The following is a 27436-nucleotide window of genomic DNA, read 5'->3' as shown; positions in this document are numbered from 1 at the left end:
AAGGAGTTAACCAATGTGGTCTTTTTATTTATATATAATATAGGAATAATAGCTGAGGATATTATGAAGATTAATTACGGCCTAAATTCTTTGAAGATGTAAAGCACAACAGCAGTGCTAAGGATGATTAGCACACATGACATGGGAATCACTGAAAGACCATGAAAGCTGATGCTGCCATTTTTTATAGTCACTTTTCAGACTGACCTTCAAGGACATGGCATGTGTTAAAATTAGATTTCATACACAGGGAGCCCTACAAAGCATTTTACCATTAGCAACACACTTGCGGTTATACAAACATTCTTCATAGCAGCAGTTTTGAAGAGGGAAAATGAAATGCAAAAAATCTTGATGTATTAACAAGTCTGAAAAAAACCTTCTATGATATTATTGACAAGAAATATTAGTTTTTGATCGATATAAAAGAAGAGTTACATTCAACAAAGCCAGTACTAAATTCCTGTAATTACTAAAGATATCGTATACCAGAGTAAGAGAACAGATACATGCACAAGTCAATTTAGATGGTAACAACAAAGCTGGAAATTATTAAAGGCAATTTAGATAGAGTCCTTATGTTCTTGATCAATATAACCCTGTATTTTACAGAAGTAGGTCTGAATCGTAACATGATGAAGTAACAAGATGAAGTAGTCAGATCTCAAGAACAGAAAGAAAAAAGTTCACGTTGATATGGTACTTCATTATGTAATGAAGGCAACCTCTCAGTACGCACACACGCACACAAATTCAGTCCAGCACTAAATATTAATGCTTTCCTCCTCCAATTTTTATTTTTCATCAGGACAGTTCCCCTGGTATCTGATGGACTTAGTGAAAGGTAAGTTATTGTTTTTTAATGATTTTACACACAGGGCATTAAAATTAATCTAAAAATGTATTAATATCTATATCAGCTAAAACATCCTGGGGCTACAGTGTATGAAAAAAATAAAGATCAGAGAGAACATAAAAAAAAAAGGAATACAAATAAATTAAAATCTAAAAGGACTAAGTACAAAACTCCCCTTGAATATTCATTTTATGTAATATTTAAAAGCCTTGATCTCAAAGCGGGAAAGGAATGTAGTAAGATTTCCATGTTGTTAATTGTCACCATGATCGCATTAATTCTCTGCTTTTTGTCGCTCCTTGTTAAGTCAAAGTTATGATGCACTTGACACTGCCAGCTTTTTCAGATGATCCATGAATACTTGGAGACTAACATCATCCGTTAGAATGGGAGATCCCGATTCCTACAATAATATAAAATAAATCAAATAATGGTAAGAACAAAGCAAATACAGTTACCACTTGTGCTGTTCTGAAAGGATGTCAGGCTTCAGTGCTCTATCCTAATTGCCTGCTAAATTAGTTGCATAAGAATATATTGGGAAGAAGCCACTTGGCAACAAAAGCAACAATAAAATTCCATATTGTCCAGATTCCCAAGAGAATAAATAGTAGTGAAATTTTTTTTTATTATTCATGAAGCAACCTGTGTATCCCTGTCCCAGAGAGTTTACATAGACAAAATAAAAAAGATACAGGAAGAGTGAGTAGACAGAAAAATCAAGCACATTGTATATTCAGATATGGTACACTTTATACCTTGTAGGTTGATTCATTTATTATTATCTTTGCTGTATGGTACCAGAGTACTAAAGTACACCAGCTGTGATCTAACAGTATCAGACCAGTTAGTGAAGGGTAGATCAATAAGAGATTGCAGACAACATTTTTAAACCTGACAGCCTAAAGCTTTGGAAGTGTAGTTTAAATCAAGTAGCCCAAAGTTGCTGACTTCAGTGGGATCTGCCAGAGGTCAGCAAGAACTGTAGGTGCTCAGGACCTAACAATCAGATTACTGTTCCCACTAACTATCAGATTACCTTTATTTAGGATCTTAAATAAAAAATTAGGATCTTCACTTTAGACATGCAGGTTTGAAAATATTATCCTGAATGTGCAAGTTGCTTTTATTCATCTAATTGTTCCCTGTGAATATAGTTTAGCTAGTATATTCTAACAATTGATACTTCCTGTAATGAACACAAGATGTACATTGTAAAGAAAATCTGCCACCTTACAGCAGAGTTGTACATTTTCAGTTTTGAAATACTATAACTATCATAGCCATCACCCAGCAATTCCATTGTCAGCTCCATTGTTACAGGGAGATAATGTGGTTTTCTCCCCTCACACAACATGATGATTTGAAAATCTGTGAAGGCATGAATGCCTGTGAAAGTTGCTAGCCAAAGGAGAAGCAGAAGAGGTCTAAAGGAACACAGAGGAGCAAAGCAAGCCATTGTTCATAACTTAATGCTATGTGATTAGAAAGGAAATAGAATGGGGAAGGAAAATACAAATCAGAAATGTGTGTATATTATATATGCACACTTCTGTCCTTCCTCCAACAGTAGTAACTCCTCCATAACTCACCTGTCCCCACGCATAGAGGTTATTGTGAGTCTGAGAGGGGTTCACCTTAGACAAGAGGAACCGGGCCTATAAAAAACAAACACAATATTACAAAAATAGTTTTAAAAATAATAAAATAAAAAACATCAACTCCCTCAGGACTTATCACCACACCCCAGATCATCACAGCAATCTGGCCAGCTTTTGCATTTGGCCCCTCGTCTAGAGAGTATATTTTCTAAATTAAGTCGAACTGGTGTCCCATTAAGTTCAAGTGCAATTGCTATTACGGATATCACTATGGTAATCACATGATGCAATGGTTTTCTTCTTTTGATCACTGTGATAGCTAAAATTTTACCAATATTTTTGGACATCAGCAACTGCTGCTAACTAATGTAGCAGTTATGCAGCTTTTATAGTAGGTGTGGTGAGTAGAGAAGGGAATAAGAGGAAGATAAACAGCTCCTTATTACCAGTGGCATACGCACTCTACCTATTTTTGTTGCTTTTTTTGAGGCAGGAGTATTCCCACTTGTTGCTAGTTATGAATGCTGCCATAGGCTATGGAAAAGAGAATGCCATGACTTGGCTTCGAATCCAGTGTGAGCCACAAGGGACAAAGTTGCCAGGCTAAAAATTCTTGGTAGTTTTATTCCTTTAAAAAGAAAACCTTCAGAAATCCTGTATTTGACAAGATTATTACCTCTGAAAAAACAAGCTCACAAACCCATCCTCCTTTACATCCCTTTCTCAATGCAATAGGCACTAGTTCTTACACTCATTTTCCCTATTCTGCTGCACTTTGGAGTTAGTTTGGCAAAAGTGTGTGGCAACAGCATTTAAAAAGAAAAAAGTGGTCTTGCAGGTTTCTTCCAGGGTAAGTCTGTCCTGCTGCTGCAACACACAATACTTGTCTAGTGGGGCAGTCAGGAGCAATGTGAAACTGATGAGACTCCAATGTTTTCACTCTGACGCTCTCAGTAGGCCCTGGGATGAGTGCTTTGAGAAGAATCAGCACAAACAGGATCATCTAATCCAAGAAGTTAATAGTGACTTGGATCACAAACAGCTACTCCCCTTCCACTCCTAGAAACAAAGCAGTCAGCCACAAGCTTTATATACTGAACAACTGCATTATTTAAAAAGGGATGGTCTCAGTCGGAATTAAGTAAGACCTGTAAAGTAACATTTGGGGGGGGGGGGGGTGTAATTAATTATTCAGCAGCAGAGAGTAATAGACATGACTGCAAAGAACATTTTAGACAACATTTGCTAGGATGGTATGTGGCACTGAATGCATTACCTAAGCTAGATATGTTTTGATATGTAACTGAATCATTTATTCTCCACTTCCTATGGAGAAGAACATGTATTATTTGATCTGACCATTTTCTTTTTTGCACCTTTTTATTTCAAAGGCCTGTCCCATGAACAATTTCTAAAGTACGCTTCTAAACCAGACTTAGTGGTAAGGGCTCATGAGGAAAGATATACAGGCTGTACACTTTAAGGGTTAATTATTGCAAAGTTATTTAGTCTACAGATGCATCTAATTATTAAAACAAAAGCTATGAACTTGCTTCTTTCAAAACTCATACACGTGTGCTCCTAGATAAAGCTTTGCCATACCTGACTGCCTCCATGTTCAGTGTTAATATAACGTGGCATTGGGAATCTAGTCTGCAGTATTTCCTGGGCATCATCCAATGGGGCTTGCAGTAAATGCTTGAAGTTTTCATATTCAGGCATGTCTTGGTAGCCAGCTTTCTGCCACTGTGCAATAGTCTATTGGAGGCAAAGAGAGAAAGTAATAGAGAAGTCTCCATGTTACCCTGCACTTTATAACTTACGTGACTTTGTTTTAAAACACTAGAATGTTACAGAATACACAAGACAAGTCCATAGTTTTATTTAGTCAATTACTTTGTATTTGTCTAATCCTAAATGCAAATAAAGAGCATGTTAACAAGATGAGACACTCAGCCAAATCTCTAAATTTATTTCCGTAGCGCTGCAAGAGCAATTTGTTGAAAATAAACTTTGAACTGTTGACTATCAAAATATACATTTTTTGAGGGACATGCATAGAATTGTTAAAAATTGCTATTTCTGAGTTTAACTAAGGACAGGTCTACACTAGATGCACTGCATTAGCTCAGCTGCGCTGCTGTAGCGCATCTGGTAAGACACTGTATGCAGATGGGAGAGCGCTCTCCCGTCGGCATAATTCCCGTCGGCATAGTTACTCCACCTCTGCGAGAGGTGGAAGCTATGTTGGTGGGAGTGCACCTCCCGCTGACACAGCACCGATGTGGACACTTACGTCGCTCAGGGGGGTGTCTTTTTCACACCCGTGGGCAATGTGAGCTAGATCGACTTAAGCAGTAGTGTAGACCTGTCCTAAGACTTAAATACCCTGGCAGCAGTCATTTTCTTGTAGTGCTTATAAGGCTACAGACACCTGACAACTGCTCCACTCATGTACAAATGTACCCCTTCCCTAGACAGATTTCCCAAAACAGCTGATTGGTTCAAATTTCAACAGTACAGGAAGGTGGTGATTGCTTCAGACAACAATGAAAGATCTATCCTCCTGCTTGACTTGGATGTATGTACAACTCACGTTCATATTAATGAGATCTGTGTGCATATCTTTCACAGAGAACACACCGTTTCGAAAAACAGGAAACAGATAACTGAGCCATTGCAAACTGACATGCCAGTAGAGGCAATATTGCAGGGGCATTAACCTTGGTGTCATGGCCAAATTCCAGTCCAGGTAATTACATTTTGCTTAGCTAAATTCCTTCTGCCATTTCAACTGCAGACAGTATTCTTCACTTCCTGTCCTAAATTATTGTGTAGCTGGTGCTGTGTGCTGCTAACCAGCCGCTGTATATCTCCCCGGAAGTAGCTGCATTTCCATAGTAGGTGAAGTAATCCCAGTCTATTAGGTTGTAAGGTACTTTGTAAACCTTCAGGAAGAGACAGTCACTATATACCATGAACAGAAGATTCTTATACTGCTTTACCCTTGTAAAAATTAACACTCATATATTAAGCCCCAAATGTAGGTTGTGTTAAAATGACCCCAAAAACAGGTTTTAGGAACAGAAACATTGCCAGGAATACTGAAGCATAAAACCAGGATTGATTGAAAATACTGTCCACGCTGCTGCAAAATCAAACCCATCAGTGTGGGGCTAGCATAGAGGGCAGACAGGAAAGCTAGCCAGGCCTGTTTCACTGTCAGAGCTGCTGAGGGCTCTTCCCCCATCATTCTCAGGACATGGAACAGAGAGACATGTTTGGAGAAGCAGAAGAGAATCAATCTGGAGAAAGCAGACAATGGAAGGTAGAGCGAGAAACTGGGAGCTTTAAGCAATGGGGGAGGGAGAAAAACTGTACCCTATTCTCTAGGAGAGGGAGACAGGCCCAGTGGCCTCCCTAAAAAAATGCCTATGGACGTGGAAAAGGGGAAAGAAGCATGAAGCTTACTGAAGGGGCTGAAAAGAGCCTAGCAACTCATCCTTTGAACATCTGAGTTTGGGAGGGGGAGGAGTGTAGTGTATGCTACAGTTCCTCTTCAACTCAAGATGAAGGGGAGGCTAACAAGAAGGAGATCGGGGGGGGAGGGGTTCTTAGAGACCCCGACGGTTCAGAGATACAGTCAGGTTTTTGGATGCTGATCTGACCCTGGAGACCTCTTGGCATTCTCCGACCACTAGTTAATAGGACCGTTACCACGTCTGTCACATGAGGGGTTATGTTTGAAGATAGCCATTCCCAATATTCACATTTAAAAAAAACATCTCTGCTTGGCCGCACACGCACAACATTGGGCTTATTTGCATTTAACATCGGTTTCAAAATGCTGACGCCTGAGTCAGTCTATGTTCTGTTTGTGTCCTTCAAGGGAGATGTTAAGCTGAGGTTTGAAATCCGTTGGCCTTTTTCAAACACGCTAAGGACTAACCCAAGCACCCCGGCCAACATTCCATGTCTGAGCAATACCACGCTCAGCATCCAAGAGCTATTACTGAGAGCATAGCGCTTGCCATGTTCCCCTACTATTACTCTACCATTGTGGTTCCCGACCCGTGGGGTCTTTCAAAGTGGCCCACCACTCCTCTCCCTCTGGCTGCAGACGGGAGCTGCTGCCTAAGGACCCAGGTGGAGTGCGTTGTTGTGGGGCTACAAGACCAGCGCAGGCTCCTTCCTGCAGCCAAGGAGATGGGATATCAGCGCTCGCCTCCCCCTGGCTGTAGCAGGGAGCACGGCAAAGCACTCTGCCTGGGTCCCTATGCGCTGTGGTCCCTGCTGGAGCCAGAGGGAGGAGAGCACTGATCTCCCATCCCCCTGGCTACAGAAGAGAGCCACTGCCCAGACACCCAGGTGAAGTGCACAGGGCTACAGGACATATGCGGTTTCCCAGCTGCAGCCAGGGGGATGGGAGATCAGCAAGGAGGTCCTTGCTGAACTGCTTCCATCTGGCTGCAGGGAGGTGGGGGAGGGGCTGCTGGCAGAGACTGGTAGCCCTTCAGGGTTGTAAAAATGGTATTTGTGACCTTCAAACCATTTTCTCTCTCGCATTCTGCAATAACTGGTGTCTGATGATGGCAATGGGTAAAGACCATTACACTAGCCCAAGCTTTTCAAGCAGCTCATTTTACACTAATGGTGCAGGGTAACGAGAGGAAGACACACAATTTGCACCTTACCTCACCAAGATAGATTACAATCTGGAAGAAAGTATCCATCAGCAGAATTCTGTCAGCAAGAATGCTGCTGCTGTCCAAGAGCACAGGCTGGGAAAGATAAAACGAGAAGTCAGTCACCATGATGCCCTCAGAACTGTATTAAGCTTCAAGTTCAGTGAAATGGATCGCTGTACAACAGCAGTACAGAAGAGAATCAGTACAGTGCTAATCAGCCTGAATGAGTAATTTCCAGAGTGTAGCGAATGACACAAGTATTGCGGAATGAATCATCATCAAGCTAGCAGCTACTGCATGAAATGTAGTGTGTAGAAAAGCTATTTTTCAACTATGTCAGTTTGATTTGAAATGATCTTGGACAAGAGTCTCTCATCGAAAGAACATTAAGTTTACTGTATATTAAGTCACAACTTTAGAATTGTAAAAGAATATCCTTGTCTTTGAAATACGAATACTTTTCTGAATAATTCCCCTAATTAAAGGTTGACCACAGTACAAGCTGGATCATTTGTATTAAAAAAATACCATTTTGATGACTGGCTAGACACCATTAAGGATTGTTCCAAAGCTCTCTGATCAACACAGCAAGACAATGATTTACCTCGGGTGGTCCAGAGAAAGAATAGGAATAAAGGATGGGCTGGATCATGATGAGGGACTGGGTGAGATCTTGTCTGGCAAAGTGATGGCGGTAAAAGGAAGATTCATCCGGGCTGTTATTAAACACTTGAAGAAATGGAGATCGTCGCAAGTGGAACATAAACTATAGTTACAGAGAAAGATGAATGGGAAAAAAATATTAATTTTTTTTAAACTATCCTATTCACGGTCTGACTGTACAATAAGTTACTGCCAAAGTCTTTGCTCCAATTAATTCTTTGGAAGTTTCATCTACCTGTCGTTTCCAGCATTTAATTACATGCCAGGATATTGACTTGCATAAAAACAAATTTAAAAATCATCAGACAATCATAATTATGTGTTTTAATCGACATTTCTGCCTGTAACCACATTTCCACATCTATACAAAGTGGAGTCCTTACCTGGGGATACAGAGAAAATGAATCTGACAGTCTGAAAGAATTTGGATCATCTTTGTTATATTGTCCAAACTTCTGACACTGTTGGAAGAAATGCATGTATTTCAATCTCTGGGGGTCTTTTGTTTGTTTTTTCATATATTCTGTATTTGCAAGAATTTTTACAGCGTAACCAAAATAAGAAGGGAATACCAATAGATAATATAGAGAAACATTACATGATGTGGTGTCTCTAAACCTCGCACTGCTAGAAGCTGGGACTGGATGACATGGAATGGATCACTTGATAATTACCTGTTCTGTTCATTCCCTAAGAAGCATCTAGCACTGGTCACTCTCTGAAGACAAGATATTGGGCTAGATGGACCTTTGGTCTGACTAAGTATGACCGTTCTTATGTTCTTATCATATTATTAATTAAATCACTGATGTGTGTGGCTGTTGCTGGAATAATGATTGGACTCCATCTTCACCTATCTTATTTTTGCATGTAAATACACATCACAAGCTTATTACAAAGTTCAGAATCAAAATAACAAAAGGAAAAAAAATTGCTTCCAAGAATATTTAATGTTTTTTATTAGATCAGTTATGATCTGATAGCTAGATCTCATTTCATGCTTTTTATCCAATCACTCATGTTTCATTATGGCCAAGGTGCCTTGTATGCTACGAAACACTGGCTGGCCCAATGTTTCTTGGCTCTGGGACAGCATCACTCAAGATGAGAAACACTGATGGTTTTAATTACTGAAATATGCATATGAACACTACAAATAAGTGCGCTAGCCAGGCCCTCATGTTTGCTTTGGTATTCAATTCACTTGTATTTTACACTGATCCCACATTTTCAGTATTTGACATGTCACAGATTTTTGTACTAACACAACACAGCTGCATTATAGGCGATGTCTACACTTAAAATGCTACAACGGCACAGCGTCAGCGCTGCAGCTGGACTGCTGTAGCCCTTCAGGGTAGACACTTCCCACAGTGAAGGAAGGGTTTCTCCTGTCGCTGTAGTTAATTCACCTCCCCAGGAGACCGTGGCTAGGTCAAAGGAAGAATTCTTCCGTCGACCAGGACGGTCTACATGGAGACTTAGGTTGGCTTAACTATGTCACTCAGGAGTAAGGATTTTTTACATCCATGAGTGATATAGCTGAGTCCATGTAATTTTTTAGTGTAGGCCAGTCTGTAGAAGCCACTGGGGCACAGCTGGAGATTTAGGCAGCTGGGATTTTTGGTGCCTATAGAAGAGGGGGAGGCAATCTGAGGTTATAGGATAATCACATCAGCTGGAGGATTCTGCTAAAATGAACAGTGGTGAAATAGTTGACAGGCCGGTCTATATTGGAAACTTACCTTAACACAGCTACATCTCTCAGAGGTGTGAAAAATCCTCCCCCCCACCCCCCCCACCCCGACTGAGGTAGTTACTGTGATACTGCTAGGTCGACGAGAGAATTCTTCCATTACTCTAGCTACTATCTTGAGGGGTGCTAGGTTAACTACAGCAATGGGAGAACCCCTCCCATCACTGCAGTGAGTGTCTACTTCAGTGGTTTCAACCCGTGGCCTGCTTGAGGCCAATGAGCACACAGCTGTGGCCCCTTTGATATCCTCAGGGCATACCGGTAGTGTATATATTGTGTGGATGCAGCCTATACAACACAGAGAGCTGCAAATGCGGCCCACCATGACAAATAAGTTAAGAACTGCTGCTCTACACTGAAACGCTACAGCAGCGTAGCTACAGGTGTGCCACTGCAGCGTTTTAGGTGTAGACATAGCTGACATCAACACTGTTTCAGATTTAACCCACTGAGATTAGCCCCTCACACTTACCAATCTGATTAGCTGTCTGTCCAGCCATCGCAGTACATCAGGTCCTTCCTCCGACTCAGCTCTGTAGACTCCCAGACGAGCCATTAGCACTGCAGCTGCTTCCTGGTCAAATGCCGCTTCTATATGTTGGAGCTGACTCTGTGCATCTGCCCAACTGATAATAGCAAAGTTGGTAAAGATGATTATGCATGCCGCACTAAGTACAAAAATTTGCTCATACTATACATGCAAAACCCCCTGCATCCAATCCACACGGACTGCTGGAAAAATTCAGAAATACAGACTATAGCTAAAGTTTCTGCCATCAAAGAACAATACAGTAGAGACTGGCCTATGGAGCTCACTTTCTGGCAATCGTGGTTACTCGAATGCGTCTCTGTGTACTGGAGTGCTGATACTGAGTGACAAACTGCACGGCGCCTCGGCCACCCTGAGGTATTGGTGCATTGTGCTGCAAAACAGAGGAAGAAAGTGTTACTCTCACAAGGAGTTTATAGGGTAGAGATACAGAACAGCAAAAGAATTGCAGTGCATTATACATCAAGCCTGAATGTAACTGCAAGCTTGAGACCAGCTGCTCAAGAATGTCACTGTTCAGGGCTGCTAGAAAATATAAGGCGTATTAAGCAACCCCCAGCTAAGCATAGAGATGGTGAGTCAGTAGATACTTTGCTAACAGGCTCTGCATCAGTTGGCCAATAAAGGATGGAAGCAGTTTATCATCCCTACAACCGTGGAAAAATAGCATTTGGAAAGACTTGGCAGGACTGAATAAGTATAACAGGTAGGGAAGGGAAGAGAAAGAGAATAGACTCATTGTGCAGGGTAAAAACTTTAAATACTTTGCTCTTATATTGGGTTTTTTATCAGTAGAGCAACTAGAAGCACAAATGCAGTCTCTGTGAGACTTTTTTCTAGACATGAAGCTTGTTACTTAGTATCTGGTATGTTACAAAGGGACTGTTGTAATCATTCTTCATGCATCTATTAGACAGGTGATGGCTACTATAGACAACAGTATCTATAACTGTACAAAAATGAGGAAAAAAACTGGACTGACCTGATTCACCACTTCAAAATATATGGCAAGAGTTGAGCTGGGATCCAGGCTACAGATTTTCCACTGACATGTACCTCCAATACCAACTTCCTGGAGAGGGTTTGAAAGAAAGTGGCAATTTTTTCTCTAGTGCAGGATAAGTTAAGATCACTTTAAATTCTGACCAAAGGCAAGACTCCACCTATGCCCTCTACTGGATCTCCCACCTTCTAGATACAAATTAAGGTCCCAAAACAAACTTGAAAAAAATAATTACATGAAAGCTGTACTGCTAACAGTTGAAGCCAGATTCAACTGTCTTCTCCAAGGACACCAGTCATCTCTTTCCACTGGTCAGGCATCCGTGAGATACGTCAAGGGCAGCCCTGCAGGAGACCCCACCCCTCTCATTCAAAGACCAAGCACATCACCTCCACAATGCACCCAATTTCTATTAGTCTGGGGAGCGGAACCCCAAAGACACTCCCAAACAAGTGTCTCCAACTTGACAGAACCTGGCATTACCATCAGACCACAGGGCTAGCCAAAAGGCTTCGTACTGCTTATTTACTTCATTAAAGAGTTTCCATGTCAATGACTTACATTTTCAGAGACGCATGGCCCTTTAGCATTTAGGGATACGCATGGTCCAATAGCCCCTGCCATCTTCAACTCCCTAGAAGTCTAAAATAGGGTCATAAAAGTTTGAAAATCAGATCAGTCAAACAAAGTACATAGCTGAAGCTACAGGAAAATCAGCCACTCAGCTTTAATTAGAAAAGACATTGATGATCAGAGGTTCTCAACCTGCTCTGCAGAGAGCTGGCTGGTCACATGGTGCTGCCTTCTCCTCTTTTCCAGCTGTTAAGTTACATTAAAAGACGGCTAAAGCACATCCACTAATTTCCCATGGCAGCTATCGTTGCAGGTGCCACAGGGATGTTGTATAATCATGAAGGGTAGGAAATGTAGCCCACGTGACTATATCTCTGAACGCCACAATGCAATTAGAGTTTGAGAACCTCTGATCTACATAATCAGATTTCAAACAAAAAAACAAACCCACAATTGCCAGTGGGAGTAGGAAATTCTCCCTGACAAGTGTGGGTGGGTAGGTCTAAGCCATTAATTGCTGCAAAGTTTAAGTTTCCTTGAGGGAAAAAAACCAAAAAGAATCCATCATCTGTGAAAGTGACAAGAATCTGGTCAATTTCTTTCTCCTGCTGCTTGGGAAAGCCAAAAGCAATAGCCTGGGCAGGCACTGGAACTATTCAGAGTGAGGAGGACAACTCAAAACAATGGAAGCAGGGGAGGAGGAGAGTAGCAGAGGCCAAGCCACTCACTATTCAGCAGGTTCCAAGAGGAAACCAGAGAGAAAGTTCCTCCCTTCCAGCAGCCCAAGAGACATGGGGTGCTTCAAGACAGTGGGGCTCAGCACCCAGTGCAGGGGGATGTGCCTGCATGGAACAGCTTGCAGGGTTGTGGGGTTAGGTTAGATACTAAGTGTCAGGATCTTAGAATTCCTTCAGAGAGGGCTGGAATCCTCTCCAAATAGGCTTGGTTTCAAAACACACACATCCAAATACACGCACTCACTCTGCAGTAGCTGCTTCCATCAGAGAGAGCCACTGGAAATTTTAAAACAACTCACTAAAATGTTGTATGTTGCAAAATAAGCTCAAGTTTTTCATTGTTTATATTCCACACAAAGAACCAGCTATTTAACAACCTGTTAAATCAGTAAACAGCACTCACACTAATCTGTTAATTCCATTTAATCAGCCCTCTCTCTCACCTTCACTTCTAACGTAGCACCAAATGCCATTCGGAATTCTCCACTGAAGTCTTTGCTAAACACCCGCTGGAACGTCTGCTTGAAGAGAGAAGTGTTGAAGGAGTCTCCCATCACCATGTGCCCCCTGGGAAGGGAAAATGACAAGGGAACTAAACAACAAACAACTGGAACAGAATCACAAAGGATGTATCTTTCCTACCCCTCTCCTCTCCTCCCCTCCCTATCCCCTTCCCTTCCCCCCACTATTTTAAAAAGTTTCTAAAGCAAAGCAAGGGACTAGCTACAGGATAGATTCAGTTCCACTCCTCAAGTCTGAACATGCTGGCACCACACACAGGGGCAGCAAGCTCTGAGTTAACACAAAAATGGAAAGGACATTAAGGGTTAGACTGACAGCGACGGAGTTGTCGGTTTGGCCACAGAACATTTCTTGCAATGGCAGTGCAGTCTTCCCCAGCTGTGTGCTAGAATGGCTATCTGGAAGATCCCGTTCTAGGGCTGCAGGATAGCTCTGTCTTTATCCCCAAATCCTCCTCTAATTAACTCACCTCCTCAGAAAAAGCCTGAGTAAATGGATGGGGCCTAATAATGCAGCCTGAAGGTCTATCACACCAAGGGAGGAAAGGCATTCCTAGAGCTGAGAGTCTTCTATCGAAAACACCTTGCCCCGGAAAGAGTAGCATAGGAACTTCCCAGTTAACCGGCCCAGTAGATCTCAACTGGCAAATTAAAGAGACAGGCGGTCCCTGCAACACGCCATGTAGTGGTTGGCACCTCTGCAAATGCTGCCAGCAAGGGGACTAATCAATGCGAACTACCGCATGGCAGTGTTTGGATTGGGGATACGTGCCTACTAGGAACTGCAATGACTCTTGGCACTGGCTCAGAGAAGCCAAGTAGCCATAAGAAATTGCAATTCAGCTACTAATCTGAAGCCAATTCCCAAGTGATTCTATCTCCCATAAACCAAGCCCTCCTGTTCCCTGTATAACATTTCATTTTGCAGGACACCATGAAGGATTAACAGGCACTTAACATTAAGCTCAATGCCACTGCTCATAAAGTGACTGCTTCATCTGGTTTTCTACTCTCCTCCCTGGAAGTGTCCTTGCTAAGTCTCGGTGAAATAGAACGTATTTGTAGAAAAGACACCACACACAGGGTTTAAGAGTTGGTTAAAACATTAAATCACCCTTCTCTAAACAGGACATCTGCTTTGCCATTGACTGCATCAAAATTCATCCCTTACAAGCTGCCCTGGAGTATGACCAGGCACCAACGAAGTCAAGGGCAGCTTTACCATTGAATTCAACTGACATAAGATCAGACTGCTAATGCTTAGAATCAGGGAAGTGATGGCAATTGCTCACCTCCATACATTTACACCGAACTAATCATTTCCTATCCCACTCCTCCCCCGGGGCTATGCTTTTTCACTGCTTAGAGCTGAGGACATACCCAGTGAGGTTTGCACAACACTTCATCTCCAGCAGGCCAGTCTGATCAAGAGCGCAGGCGTAGATATCAATGCAGTGGCCGTTAGCTGCCGTGCGATTAGCCAGAGTCTCATAGTGCTGTGGAGACAGAAGGTGCAGAGATTTTAAACACATTCCAAGAGGTATGTAAGGATTTCCTTGTGTTCTACAGCTGGGGCTGACGCAGGAATTCGCCCCCAGGGGGAAGCATGTTCTATTTTAATGGTGACATGCCACAACTAAAGTAAAGACACTAAATCCTGGAGCCACAATAGGCAGCTAGCACTGCATAAGAGCTCACTTTTCACGTCTATGGCCTTTGCTATCATCTCCAAACTGCAGTGTACATTCAGTAGATGCACAGTAAATGCAGCATATTTCAACCACTTAGCAACATGTCAAGAAGACCCAGGAGGCATTTGGAGACTGACTGGTTCTGAGCAGGAGAAGCACATTCTCTCTCTTACTGGGAAGAGAAGAGGGGTTAGGATACTCCTGGAACTCAGGGTCAGATCCCATCGCCCTCCAACTGGCTGAGAAAGAGATGCTGAAATACCTTCTTGTACTTGTTCTCTAGAGACAGAACTGTGCTGGATGCAAACTGGGACTGAATGTTTTAGCTTTTTGTTTGGGACTTAGCAAAACAGAACCTGGTTTTACACCTTGACCTAGGTAGTTGGCTGAGCAAAGCAGCATCTGTACCACTGAGGGAGACCCAGGTGCACGTCTGGGCATACAGGCCTCAGTGCCATAAAGACGTGGGGTGTTTGTTACTAGTACAATTGCTCAAAAGGGTTAGCAAGATGAAGTGCAGCTGACCAGTACAAACCTGGGATTAGCTATCGGTTCCCTGGGATGGTTTAGAGCCCTGATCGGGCAAAAATGTACTGCCACCACATACCCCCATGACACCCAAACCAGTTAGACCCAGCAGGTCCATGACACTGTGTGTGCAGCAGAAGTACCGTCTTTGCTTTAGCAGACAGCAAGACCTACCTTTGTGGCCTTTTTCATGAACCGTGCATTGTCCTTCTCTATGTCATGCCAGGAACGAATGGGTGTTTTCAGTTCGTCTCCTACCACCATACCGGGCCCTTGTGTCGGCGGCCCGCCTGTAAACAACATTACTCTGGCTCCTGTGTTTGGAAATGTGCCCTAAAATAAAATTAAAGCCTTATTTTAGAGGTAGGCATATTAAAGGAGAGCAATGTTTCTAATATACTTTCTGCGGCAGGGTCTGTGTCTTCCTTTGTACAGAACCTAGCACATTGGGGACCTGATTCTGATGGGGTGTTTATTTATTAATAAATAATTCCTTCCTTCTTGACACGGAACAGTGGGAATGATGCACCCCTGTCAATTTCAAAACATGGGGCAGGTCAGATTTCATGCTCCCACCCCAGGAAGCAGGACCGTATTTGCTTCCATCTTCCCCTCTATGCCTCAGGTGATCCAGCCACAAAACTAGTGCATGATTCCAGAGATGTGGTAAGCTTTGATGTATCTGACAGCCAAACATTAATGTCTGTAAATATCTCCGAGATCCCTGAACGCCACTATCCATGGATTTTTTCAAATGTTATTTAAGCATAACTACTCCTACATCACACCCCAGGAGGCATCAAGTTGGGTCATTTTCACATAACAAATTTTAGTGGTTATTTCAAAAGTTAACGGCTGTGACAAACTACACTCATGTCTGATACGCAATCAGGCCACAGACCAGATACTGACACACACTGCATAAAACTCCATAAAATTTTAATTTTACCATGTAATCTCACATTAAAAGTGAATTAGGATTACCTCCAATAAACCAACAGCAATTGACAAAGCTACTCCAGTCGATCGCAAGGGTCGCTTTCCCTGAGTCACTGGCCACGGGTCCCTCTGCAATTCCCCGAGAAGATCTGTAAGGTTCATGTCAATCTTGTGTACAGGCTGCAGGAACCTGCAAGAATTCAAAAGGAACACTTTACTGTTTATACATCCTGTTGGTTTGGTCTTTGCTGCCAAAAACTATATCAAAATAATGCTTTTCATCACCTCTTATACCTAAAGTTTCCAAGATAACAGGCACAAGGAACAGAAACAATGTGATCAGAGCAAGATACAAAGAGCACATAGCATGAGGACTTGGAAAAGATACTCCATCAAAATGCACAAAAGAGCTGGCCAGAGAATGAGAGCTTTAAGAGTGAGAGCACGCACATGAGCTGTGACTCAACACAGGTAAACACAATTTACTCTGGAAAGAAACTCCCACTGTTTTCTAATCACTCATTATTCTGCTTGACTTTTACAATAATAGTATTTGTATTTCATTAGTGCCTAGGAGTCCCAGTCAGGGACCAAGGCCCCATTGTGCTAAGTCCTGTGCAAACACAGAACAAAAACGGAGCCTCTGCTTCCATGCTCAGTACTAATGCTGGCTCCTGTACATTTTTTAAATAGAAATCCATCCTGGATAACGCTATTTTTGGAGTCTGTAAGAAACAGACACCATGAAAGTTCTAGATGTTGCTCAAATAAACCCCATCAGTGTAGATCTACATTTGTAAACAAGTAACTGCAATTAGAGAATAACTCAAGCCATCTTACAAAGGATTCCCTTTAGGAAAAATGCATTTAGGGGCTCGGGTCTTACTGGTCCTAATGCGAAAATTGGGTCTGCTCTGCCCTTCCAGTATAGTACGGTTTGCAGAGCCACTTACCTGCTTGAAATAAGTGGTTGTTCCTGAGGCTGAGGAGGTCTTCCCTGCTGAGCAGGTGCCACAGGCCTTGTAAGACCCAGCATATCCTACAGGACAGAGGGCGGTGGTGCGAAGGAGAAACTTGATTAGTAAATAATAGATCTGATATTTAAGTATCTAGTTATCAATCCCAGGTATTTATCTAGCCCCCTTGCCCTAGTATCTAACTGCTTCACAATCTTTAATGTATTTATCCTCATACACTTCTGTGAGATAGGGCAGTGCTATTATTCCCATTTAACAGATGGGGTAAACCCAGGCACAGGAAGATTAAGTGACTTGCCCAAGGTCACACAGGAAGTCTAAAGCAGGGCAGGAAATTGAACCCAGGTTTCCTTAAGGTTAGTGCCCTAACCACTAGGCCATCCTTCCTAATTGCTCTCTACTAGCCAAGCGTTTGAAAGGGGGGGGGAGGTATTAAGAGACCTAAATGGAATTACACATTGGATTAAGTGTAGAAAGAGAAGGCAGAACACACCTGTATTTGCTTAGCCGTCAGGTCCTTGGTCCCTCTGAAAACATAGCTTTTGGAGATTCCTTCACAGCTCAGTTCATGAACTTGGACCATTCTGCCAAATGTGATCAGCCCCACCAGTGCATCTGGAGGCAGCAGACTCAAGGACATCTGCAGGGATTCCTTCAATGCTTGCAAGTCTTCCTCTTCCAAACACGTGTCAACAACATAAAGGAAGATAAGTGGAGTCTGAGGACCTCTCTGTTGTGGAAAGAAAAAGGTTTTCTATGAATCTGTATATGCTCTCAGTGACACATCCTGCCCACCCTCCTGGGGCTAGGAATGATCATAAAGAAACTGTATTTTTGACTGTTGTAGATATAGCCAAAAGAGTTATAGAAATAAGAAAACTCTTAGGGCTTTCACTCAAAATTATCTATTAAAAGTCAGCAAGTTAAAATAACTTGTTTTGAGAATATCACAGCATCCCGCCAGACCCATAGAGAACAGTTACAACAGATCTGTGGCTGGATCAGCAAAAGATGGTCACCTTTTCTCATGACTGGAGGCCTCAATAACAAAGTGCCATGCAGGCAGGAAAAAGACCAGGGAGACACTTATTTCTCCGTTGATTTATTTGACTTCTGAAATTGGTTTTAGAGACCCACTGGTCAGTGGATTGGCAGGATTGGGCCACAATCTATAACCACAACTACACATAGCTTAACTCTTAAATGGGTTAAGATAAACCAGAACAAGGCACTCTTGTCCTGGAATAAGGGTGCCCGCATATGGCGTTATTCAGGAACAGCTATTGCAGAATAGCTACTCCAGTCAATTTCCAAGTGTAGACAAGCCCTTAGAATATGGCTTGTATTTAATTAAAATAGAGAAGCCTGGTTGCTAAATGTACAGAGCCGCAACCATTTCCTCTCTCTAATCTTTAAGTTGTATACACAGACTATAGAGGAAACCGATTTAAATTAAAAAGCTAAAAATGCATGGCTTAACCCAAGAGATCAGACAACCAGCTGGGGGTTTAAACTGTGCTTAATTAACCTAAAGACTAACTGCACCTTGCTCATGAAAACACTTCATTCGAGTTATCTTGAATAATCTTACAGCATACATGTGTTTAAAATGTTTTCTGAGGATTCCAAGTTTGACCGTGATGAGCTTACCTGCACTATGTATTCAATTGTGGAAAACTGAGGCATAAGTTCTGCTGGCTGATTCATTTCGGATATGCCTGCATATGCTGGAGGAAACTGAAAACGAGAAACAAGGATTAGAGCAAGCAAGTTAACTCTGCAGGATATCTGAAGAGGTATACAACAGCAGGGATATCTCCTGCATTATGGAGGCTGCAGTGTTCATGATGCACAATGGAGGAGAGCTTTCTAATTCAAGTACCTGTTGCTTGTTCGCTTATTTCCTCGTACAACAGCAAACTTTTTTAGCTGAATAAAATGGAGCATTAGTTCTTCTCTGCTTTTCATGATGAATGGACAGCAGTGGTGGCTACCAGCATGTGTATAGGTCTGAAGCATAACCCAATTAGGGAGCAACTGAGTATAGTTTAGTCATATGATACACAGGGTTTCTGACATCAGATGTCCACTTCCAACACAGCGAGTTTCAAACTCAGAAGAACAAAGGACAATGATGTGCCCTGGCCTCAACACACACAAAGAATACGCTGTAAATGTAAGGCACAAAAATAACTACAGATCAGCTGCCTGTAGCCCAGGCACTGGCAAAACACCACTGGCAAAACTGAATCAAGACTAGAAGAGATGACATGCCACTGCTTTCACATCACACTGACTAAAAAGAAATGCTAACTGGGTACACCAAGAGAAAGAGGCCATGGGGAAGGGTCTGGTTAGCAAAGATTTATGCTTATTTTACTACCCTTCACTAGAGAAAGTTATCAATTAAATACGCACTGAAAAGAGAATTAAGTGGGTAGAGAGGATAATGAAAAAGTGAAGCACTTTCCCAACCTACCTGGTTTCTCTGAAAACAGAAGTTACAGGCCCAGAGCTTTGCACGATAATCAACTTGACTATAAGAAAGGAAAGGTAGGACATTTAATATAAAGATATAGATTTTACAGCCAAACACCTACCAGGCTTTACAGTTTAGATGAAAGAACACAAAAACACTCAATATATTTTTTTAATTTTAATGACTAAGTTAAAGGGACTCAGATTCATAGATTTTAAAGCCAGAAGGAACCAGTAGATCTAGTCCGAATTTCTGTACAACACAAGCCATGGCATGTCGTCCACTTACCCCCATTTTAGAGTGACCATATGTCCCGTTTTGGCTAGGACAGTCCCCTTTTTAAGCTCTGTTCCGGACATCCTGACTTTTTTGGCAATCCATTTGTCCCGTTTACTTTTGCCAACTGATAAGTTGGCAAGAGCAAACGGCACAAAATGCCCAGTTTTGGCAAAAAAGAGGGGTGTGACCCCCTAGTGGGGTGCAGAGGAATGTTTGGGGGTGGGGGTGCAAGCGCCAATGCCACTTGTGCGTGGGGGGGCGGGAGGGGCAGGCAAGCCCCACACGGTGTTCCCTTTGGGAAATATGGTCACCCTACCTATATTGAGTCCAATAACTTGTGTCTGAATAAAGCATATCTGCCAGAAAGGGACCATCATTTCCCTTGGTAGTTTGTTCCAAAGATTAATCACTCTCATTGTTAAAAATGTATTCCTTACTTCTAGTTTAAATTTGTCTGGCTTCAGCTTGCAGCCACTGGTTCATGTTCTAACTTACTCCACTAGGTTCAAGATCCTTTTAGTACCCAGGGTTTTCTCCCCATGAAGGCACTTACACTGAAATAAGTGACCTCTCCATTTTCAGGATTTTAAAATCCTCAAAATCAACATCAAGCTTATTTAATTCTTAGCTTCTCCAAACACCCTTCGCAGTCTCTGGAGGCTAAAAAGGCCTCATACGCCTTGCTGACCCATGTGAATGTCAGAAAATTCCCATCCACCACCCGTCTGATCACACTCTGCAGCAAAAGCCTGAAAAAGAGTATGCTGGACCTTACACTGGCTGGCTGTGTTCTGGGCTTGGTGTTTTTGTTCCAACACTTAATTAGCTGGTAGTTAACGGATGGCACAAGTCAGTGAGATATTACTATTATTTATTATTTGTATTGCAGTGGGACCTAGGAGCTACAGTCAGGGCCCTGAACCCTAATGTGCAAGGTGATATACAAACAAAATAATGGTTCCCTGCCCCCAAAAAAGCTTAGCCTCCTTAGACCATGTAATGTTATAAAGTGAAGGCTAGTGCAATAACACTTGGATGTAGCCTTCCTATAGCCTTTTCTTTACAATCACACTTTTTGTTGATCTCATTGGCAAGACCTTCCTCCCAATATTTGCCAGTGGTAGTGCATGTCCATAAGATCATCATGGAAGTCTGAGGACACAGAGTGTGTTTCCTCCTCTAAAATAAAGGTCGCCCACAAACAAAACCTTTACTTGCATCAAACCTCACCTACATCCAGTAGGAATACAGTGTTGATTCAAATTCCCACCTCACCACCAAAAGCACAGAGCACAGTCTTTTCAGGTATTCCTGGCCCTATATAACATGCCCATCATTGCAGTGCTTAGGCGCTAAGCCTGATTTTCGTTTACTTTAAATTGCATGACATACTAACATTACACAAGGTCAATGTGTCAGTGATAATAATGTAGCTATTTACACATCCTTTCTGGTTTTCCTTTAATAGGTTCCCCCTGACCTCAGATAATCATTTGCCAATTTGTCTCTGCACTCCATTTTTGCTTCCTTCTCATTCTGGCAGCCCTGACTAACAGATGTGCACTTTGTAATAAGTAAAGAATGCCAAAGTGTTTTAAAAATCCCCAAACACCTAATTTAAAGGTTCTATTGGGACAGATCCTGGACTGAGAAAAAGGGAAGGAAAGTGATGGAGATCAGAAAAAACAGATTCCCATGAGCTCTATTTCCATCCAATGTTAACATTCATAGGTTAGAGTTAATTCAGAAATTCATACCAAAGCGGGTTGAGCACTGCTTTGCAAGTCGGCCTGCTGCAAAGCACTGGTTCATATTGTACAGGTGGCAGATCTAGACGTTCTTTCAAGGGAGTCAGTAGACAGGCCAAGGGTACGACCATTCTGGTGGCCTCCAACCTGCTGGAAGGCCACACGTTCCAGCTGAAACGCACCCCATCTCGCTCTTCATTTTGCTGGATAAACTCCAGATACGTCGCCATTGAATCTTAAAGGTTCTGAAAGAAAGGACAACCAATAAGACACATGTTCACTCAGGAACCACTTGAGCAACAGAATCACAAGGGAACATAGCAGTTGGTAGATATATACACAAGATGACCAGATTCCAGCCCTAAAGAGGATACACTCAAAAGCGTGGATTTCTGAGAAGACTGACACACATCAATCAAACTACTCGTGTGAGTAAGGTACACACATGCACCAGACACAAGAGGATCAGGACCTACATGATAAAATGAGTTAACCCACAATGAAGTGACTCAATATAATGACACCCACATCTATGAAGTTCCCAAGCTACCAAATAAACATTTAAAAGCCAGCTGAACATAGCAGATCCCAAAGGCCACAAATAGACCTCACCCTCGCAACAAGATTATTCCCCGTTTATGACAAAACACCCCAATTCACCCAACTCTGTTGCCGACCTCAGCCCCAGAGCTTCCAGACAATTTTTCACATCCCAGGGAAGGCATGGTGAAAACTGCTCAGGGCTTGCAATACATCCTGAAAGTCAACAAACTAAGACTGGGATGGACCAAAGAAGGAAGCAAGGACCCTTCACAGAGAACACCTTGCTGCCAGCCCTCCTCTGTCTATAGCAGGAAAGGTAGCTGTTAGCCTGAGCACTTCAGATGATCTCGGCTCTGTGGCAGCATGACGAAAAGGCCCCAAACTATTCAGGGCTTTCAAAGTAGAAATGTAAGGTGGTGTTTCACCTGGAAATCACTGATAGCCTATGCAGATCACGGCGCACCGTGTAACATGTTTCCTACGTGAAATCCCCCTGAGATGCAGACAACCATAATCTGCACAGGCTGGAATTTCTAAAGGGTTGCAAGGAGCAGCCCCATGTAAAGTGAATTGCAATAATCAATCCTCCAGATGACAAAGGCATGGATAATCAGGGCAAAGTCTGTATCCAAAAGGAAAAGGACAACACCCTCACCAAGGGCAGATCAGAAATACATTTGACCACTGCTGCCATCTGGGACTTCTCAGGTGAGGAGCCTTACAAATCAACCACAGCCACACCCATTAAGCAGAGGCACAGACAGAAAAAACATCTGCCTCAGACCCAGTGTAAGAATTCCCTCAGTCATAGTTGGGTTGAGTGTCAGACACACTACGGTGCATCCATGCCTCAATCTCTAATAGAGACTTATTTGACTGATCACATCTTACAGAAGTATGGAAAGAGAGCTGAGTGCCTTCAGCATACTGAAAAAACCATTACCCGGGCTGCCTTACTAAACTCTCTAGCAGCACCACATACACACTGAACAAGACATGTGACTAGATGAAACCATGGGGAACCTCACATGAGAGCACCCTCAGGGCACACAAGAAATTGCCCGCCATCCTTGAGATGAGTAGGAAAATACAGACCTACTCAAAAGCAAGACCATCTCAGTACTTGTTGGGATCCAGACACATGTTAATGGTCAATGGCATTGAGGACAGTTATAGAGCAAAAAGAATCTGCAGGAGACTTAATTATCATCCATCAGCAGAACATCAACCAGCACCACCAACATAGTTTCTGTGTTACACCCACTGTCAAGACCTGACTGAGGTCAAAGAGACTGAAGAATCCATATATTGCTGTTGTTTCATGACTACACTTTAGTTAATTCTTCATCAGAATTCTTCATCAGAAATGGGAGATTCAAGAGGATTTGAGAAACTGCCAACGTCATGTGACTTTTTCTGAGTGGGTGGGGGGGGGTCCAGCAATCATTTCTTGATGCAAAATTAGCACTGTATCCTCCAGAAAGGAAGCATTTATAATCAGCTCCCCATATGGTCCCTAAGCCACCCCAATGGTTTTCTCCAGTTGGGAAAGAAATAGATCTAATTCACAGAGCCTATACCTCCCCCACATCTCCAGGGTTAAATTCCAGAGACAAATAGACATGTGTGTGCCCCACTTCTCCCTGAGAACCAAATCTACTTCCACAGAAGCAGAAAGTTTAATACAGAGTTGTTTGAACTTGTCCACAAAATAGCTTGCAAATGTTGACAGCAAGAAACATCTGACTCTGGTGCAGCCTAAGTTTAAATGTACACAGAGGAGGCATCCTGAAACCTACTCCACAGCAGTACTTCCTCTCACTGCTCCACGCCCCCAGCCCCAAGGCCCAGAGCTCTCTCCCTCCTAGAGCCACCGTCTCTGTGCTGAGCAGAGCTTGTGAGTCACATCAGCATCACAAAACAGGAGCTGAAGGAATGGGCTAATCCCGACATAATGCTTAACCTGGGCTGGTAGAGAAGTGCTTTGCCTCTTTCGTTTTAAACGTGGCCTGTACCCGAGAAGTTCTCAGAACGTCTCCGGGAAGTGTGTTGGACTGTGGGTGTTTAGCCAGAGAGTGAGGAGATGAGGGCAACGTTTTTTTTAAAAGGAGAATTTTTAGCTGTTTCCTCTGCAAAAAGAGAGTACAGGTTTACCAAAAAATTACACAGACATTGCAACAGCGATGCAGGGCCCCTCAGACCAACCCCACACTGGGGGAGATTCCTCTATCCCCTCCCCAACAGTGATATGGGGATCCCTACACCAATCCCAGACTGGGGGAGATTCCCCCATCCTCCTCCAACAGCAACGCAGGGGCCTCAGCTCAACCCCCACCCACGGGGGGGATCAGTAAAGCCGCGTCCTTGTCCCTCCTCCACCCCCTTCCCTAAGCCTTGGGGTGGCCACCTCCGAGGTACGAAAGCCCCACGACACCCGGGACCAGCCTGAGCCCATCCCGCCGGGCAGCCGGCAGCGCCTGCACTGAGCAGCCGGACAGATGCCAGCGAGTGGGACGGCAGGAAAGGGAGGACGCTGGGGAACCCGGGCAGGCGGCAGCCCTAGGCGGCTCCCAGACCCTGGAGATCAGCCCCAAAGCGACTGTGGGGCCCTGTCTCCTCCTAGGGGAACTGACCTCATGCCCTGCTGAGGGGGGACCCCCCACCTCCCCTGGCCCGGGGGGACCCCGCGCCCCATCCCCCACTGGGGGGACCCCTCGCCCCTCCCCCACTGGCTCACCCACCCATGGCCTGCGGAGGACAAATCACGCCCCCCTCCCCGGCAGATCCCCCCATTTCCTGCCCTCCCCTTCCCACCCCAGCATCAGCACAGGGGACCTGGCCCAACGCCGCGGCAGATCGCCCAGCGGGACCTTCCCCTCCCCCGGGCGCTCACCCACCTGCTCCAGGTGCTGCTGCCGCTGCCACCCAAAGCCCCGTCGGCTGCCGGCAGGATCCCCGTCGGCTCCCTGTCCCGGCAGCGCCCGCGCCAGAAAGGCCAGCTCAGCGGCGGGGCTGCCCGCAAGCGAGATGGCGGCGCGGGCGCCGCAGCGGCTACAGTGCCCTTACCCAACATGGCGGCACCATGGAGCGGCGGTTGTCGCCGTCTCGGCCGTGGGCACCTGCGCTGCGGCTCGTCACGGGCTTCCGCCCTCATCCAATATGGCGGGCCGGATCCCGCTTCCTCCCTCGGGCGGGTTAGCGCTGACTCGCCCTTCCAGCCGGCGCTGGCGGATGGGATGATGCTGCGCGGGGGGGGGGCAGCGGCAGCGGCGAGTCCTTGCCATGTGGGTTGGGCATCCTAGGCCCAGCCCGCTGCAGCCCTTCTGCACTGGGCCTGGCTCCCTCACAGAGCCACTTCGCCCCTGAGGGGGAGACCCCACGGCCAATGCACTCACCTCTGTCTGCCCCAGGGTGCCACCTCAGCATGTGCCCCTGTCCTGGCACGCCCCATCACCACGTCACCCCGGGGCGCAATGCCGTGGCCATCCCGTGCATGCCTCCTTCACCAGGACGCGTTAAAACAAGCCGCGCCTGCCTGAACAGGCCCTTGTCTCATGTCAAAACACTTGTCCCCGCCTTGTACCAAAGCACCCGCAGATGGCATCAAACTGTTGCCCTACAAATCACCCCCTGGCCCTGAAACTGAGCAGGGGACCCATGAGACCTGGTGTGGCCCAAACAAATTCAGCACCAACCCACAAACGCCAACACACAGTGATGTACAGTGCGTCTCCAGGAGACTCCGACACACGGGGGCCAACTCTTAAATTTGCACCCCCGTCCCCGTGGGGGAGGTGTCTGCGGGCCAATTTCCTGTTTTCCCCCATTCCCCCACCCATGCTGTAGGGGCGATGTGTGCAGCGGTGAGCGGGAGTGACGAGGCAGATGCCCTTGGGCCACCTGGCAGCGGGGTATGATGGTCTCTGCCCCGAATCCCCACTTTTGGCTGCCTAGCCTCTGCGCAGCCGGAGTCCCCGCAGCTCCCTCCTTACGCCCAGTGCAGGGACGGAGGGACCAGGAGGACACTTGCTCCCCCCGCAGTGGGAGCCCTTGGCTGCCAGCAGGCCCTGAACTGGGGTTGGCGTGGCCACCGTGGATGTTAAAGCCCAGTGGCCCCTGGCTGCCTGCGACAGCTGAGGGCAGCTCCTCCTCCAAGGGCCCAGCCAGCATTGATACACAGCATCTACACTGAAGTTTTGTTGCTCTAACTTTGCTGTAAAAAAACTCTATGCCTCTCGTTGACGTGGTTTTATTTTATTTATTCTGTCGCCAAAGCAGGGGAGTTTTGTTGGCGTGGGAGCACTGTAGTGTGCTGACCAAAAGCTGACTTTTGTCGAAAAAACTCTGTAGTAGACTAGACAAAGATTTTTTCCCACCATTGCTACCATTAGTGGCAGCAACATTGGGAGCCATAGTGTAGACGAGGCAGTGTGTCTGATGGTACTTTAAACACTGTGTCCTGTAGCCTTGATGTGAGCAGAGTTAGATTACCCAGTGCTGAGTACATTAGTCCTGTTGATAAAATGTATAGTCCATTACTTGACCACACTTTGGTTCATTATGAAATGTATTCAAGAGGCCAAATTACCAATGTCAGTCAGTTTTATTGCTATAAACCAGTAAGAATATAGTACAGGAAAAAGTTCTATATGATACCAGTCTCAGAGAAGCCATCTCATGCAGCGTTGTTACATTCACCTTATACAGAAGATGTGCTCCCCAAATTACACCTGTAAAGCCATCTTTTTATACTCTACCTATTTACCAGTCAAAGGTACTGTGTACAGCATCTGAAACTAGGTTAAGCCAATCAGCTTTCTACCTTCTTTTTCTGGTATTATGTTATACTGCTTATCTCTTTGTTCTGAACACATGCATTCCATATACCAAGGGGACGTGAAAGCACCCCCTTTAGTTTTGTACAGGGGTAAAACAGTCATATGTCTTGTCTTCTTCCAGTGGAACATTCCAGTATTGGCCTGTGAGAATAACTCCCATTCTGTTGCTGTGGTAAAGTATTCATCTGTCCTGGTCTTGACAGCTTCCGTATTTGCTTAAGCCAAAAACTTACTTCAGTAAATGCAAGGAATTATGGAATACTTAGCATAAGTGAACAGGGTTATATAAAAAAGCATAGGTCAATTTAAGCTATATAACGGCTATTATATTTGTCCTTAATACTATTTATGCTTAGTGCATGTATGTTATTAATAATTATTATAATACTATATTTAGTCTGTTGTTAACTACCCAGTATATATTGGTCAACAGTCACCTGAAGCCCTGTCTCTGCTAGTACTCTCA

General features: G+C 44.2%; 1 protein-coding gene across 2 annotated transcripts; it reads right to left on the bottom strand.

Annotated features, from left to right (window-relative positions):
* Positions 1–771: 771 nt before the first annotated feature.
* Positions 772–25217, bottom strand: SEC23B (SEC23 homolog B, COPII coat complex component). 2 transcript variants are annotated; one of them, XM_067565366.1, is made up of 20 exons: positions 25199–25217; positions 21599–21834; positions 19563–19620; positions 18734–18820; positions 17577–17813; positions 17060–17145; positions 16152–16296; positions 15342–15500; positions 14329–14444; positions 12871–12994; positions 11679–11759; positions 11097–11186; positions 10381–10487; positions 10037–10190; positions 8192–8269; positions 7750–7911; positions 7152–7238; positions 4060–4215; positions 2449–2514; positions 772–1259 (listed from the first exon to the last, which is right to left on the bottom strand). In XM_067565366.1, the coding sequence occupies exons 2-20, from the start codon at positions 21817–21819 to the stop codon at positions 1170–1172; spliced, it is 2304 nt and encodes a 767-aa protein (XP_067421467.1). In that variant the 5' UTR covers positions 21820–21834; positions 25199–25217; the 3' UTR covers positions 772–1169. The 2 variants fall into 2 exon arrangements, with proteins under 2 accessions (XP_067421467.1, XP_067421466.1); XM_067565365.1 differs by lacking the exon at positions 25199–25217 and adding an exon at positions 25030–25077.
* Between the last annotated feature and the right edge of the window lie 2219 nt (positions 25218–27436).

This window comes from Emydura macquarii, unplaced genomic scaffold (assembly GCF_026122565.2).
Source record: "Emydura macquarii macquarii isolate MOO-44397 ecotype Brisbane River unplaced genomic scaffold, CSIRO-AGI_Emac_v2 contig_2676, whole genome shotgun sequence".
Taxonomy (NCBI): domain Eukaryota; kingdom Metazoa; phylum Chordata; order Testudines; family Chelidae; genus Emydura; species Emydura macquarii.
This window is presented reverse-complemented; position numbering and strand designations above follow the sequence as displayed.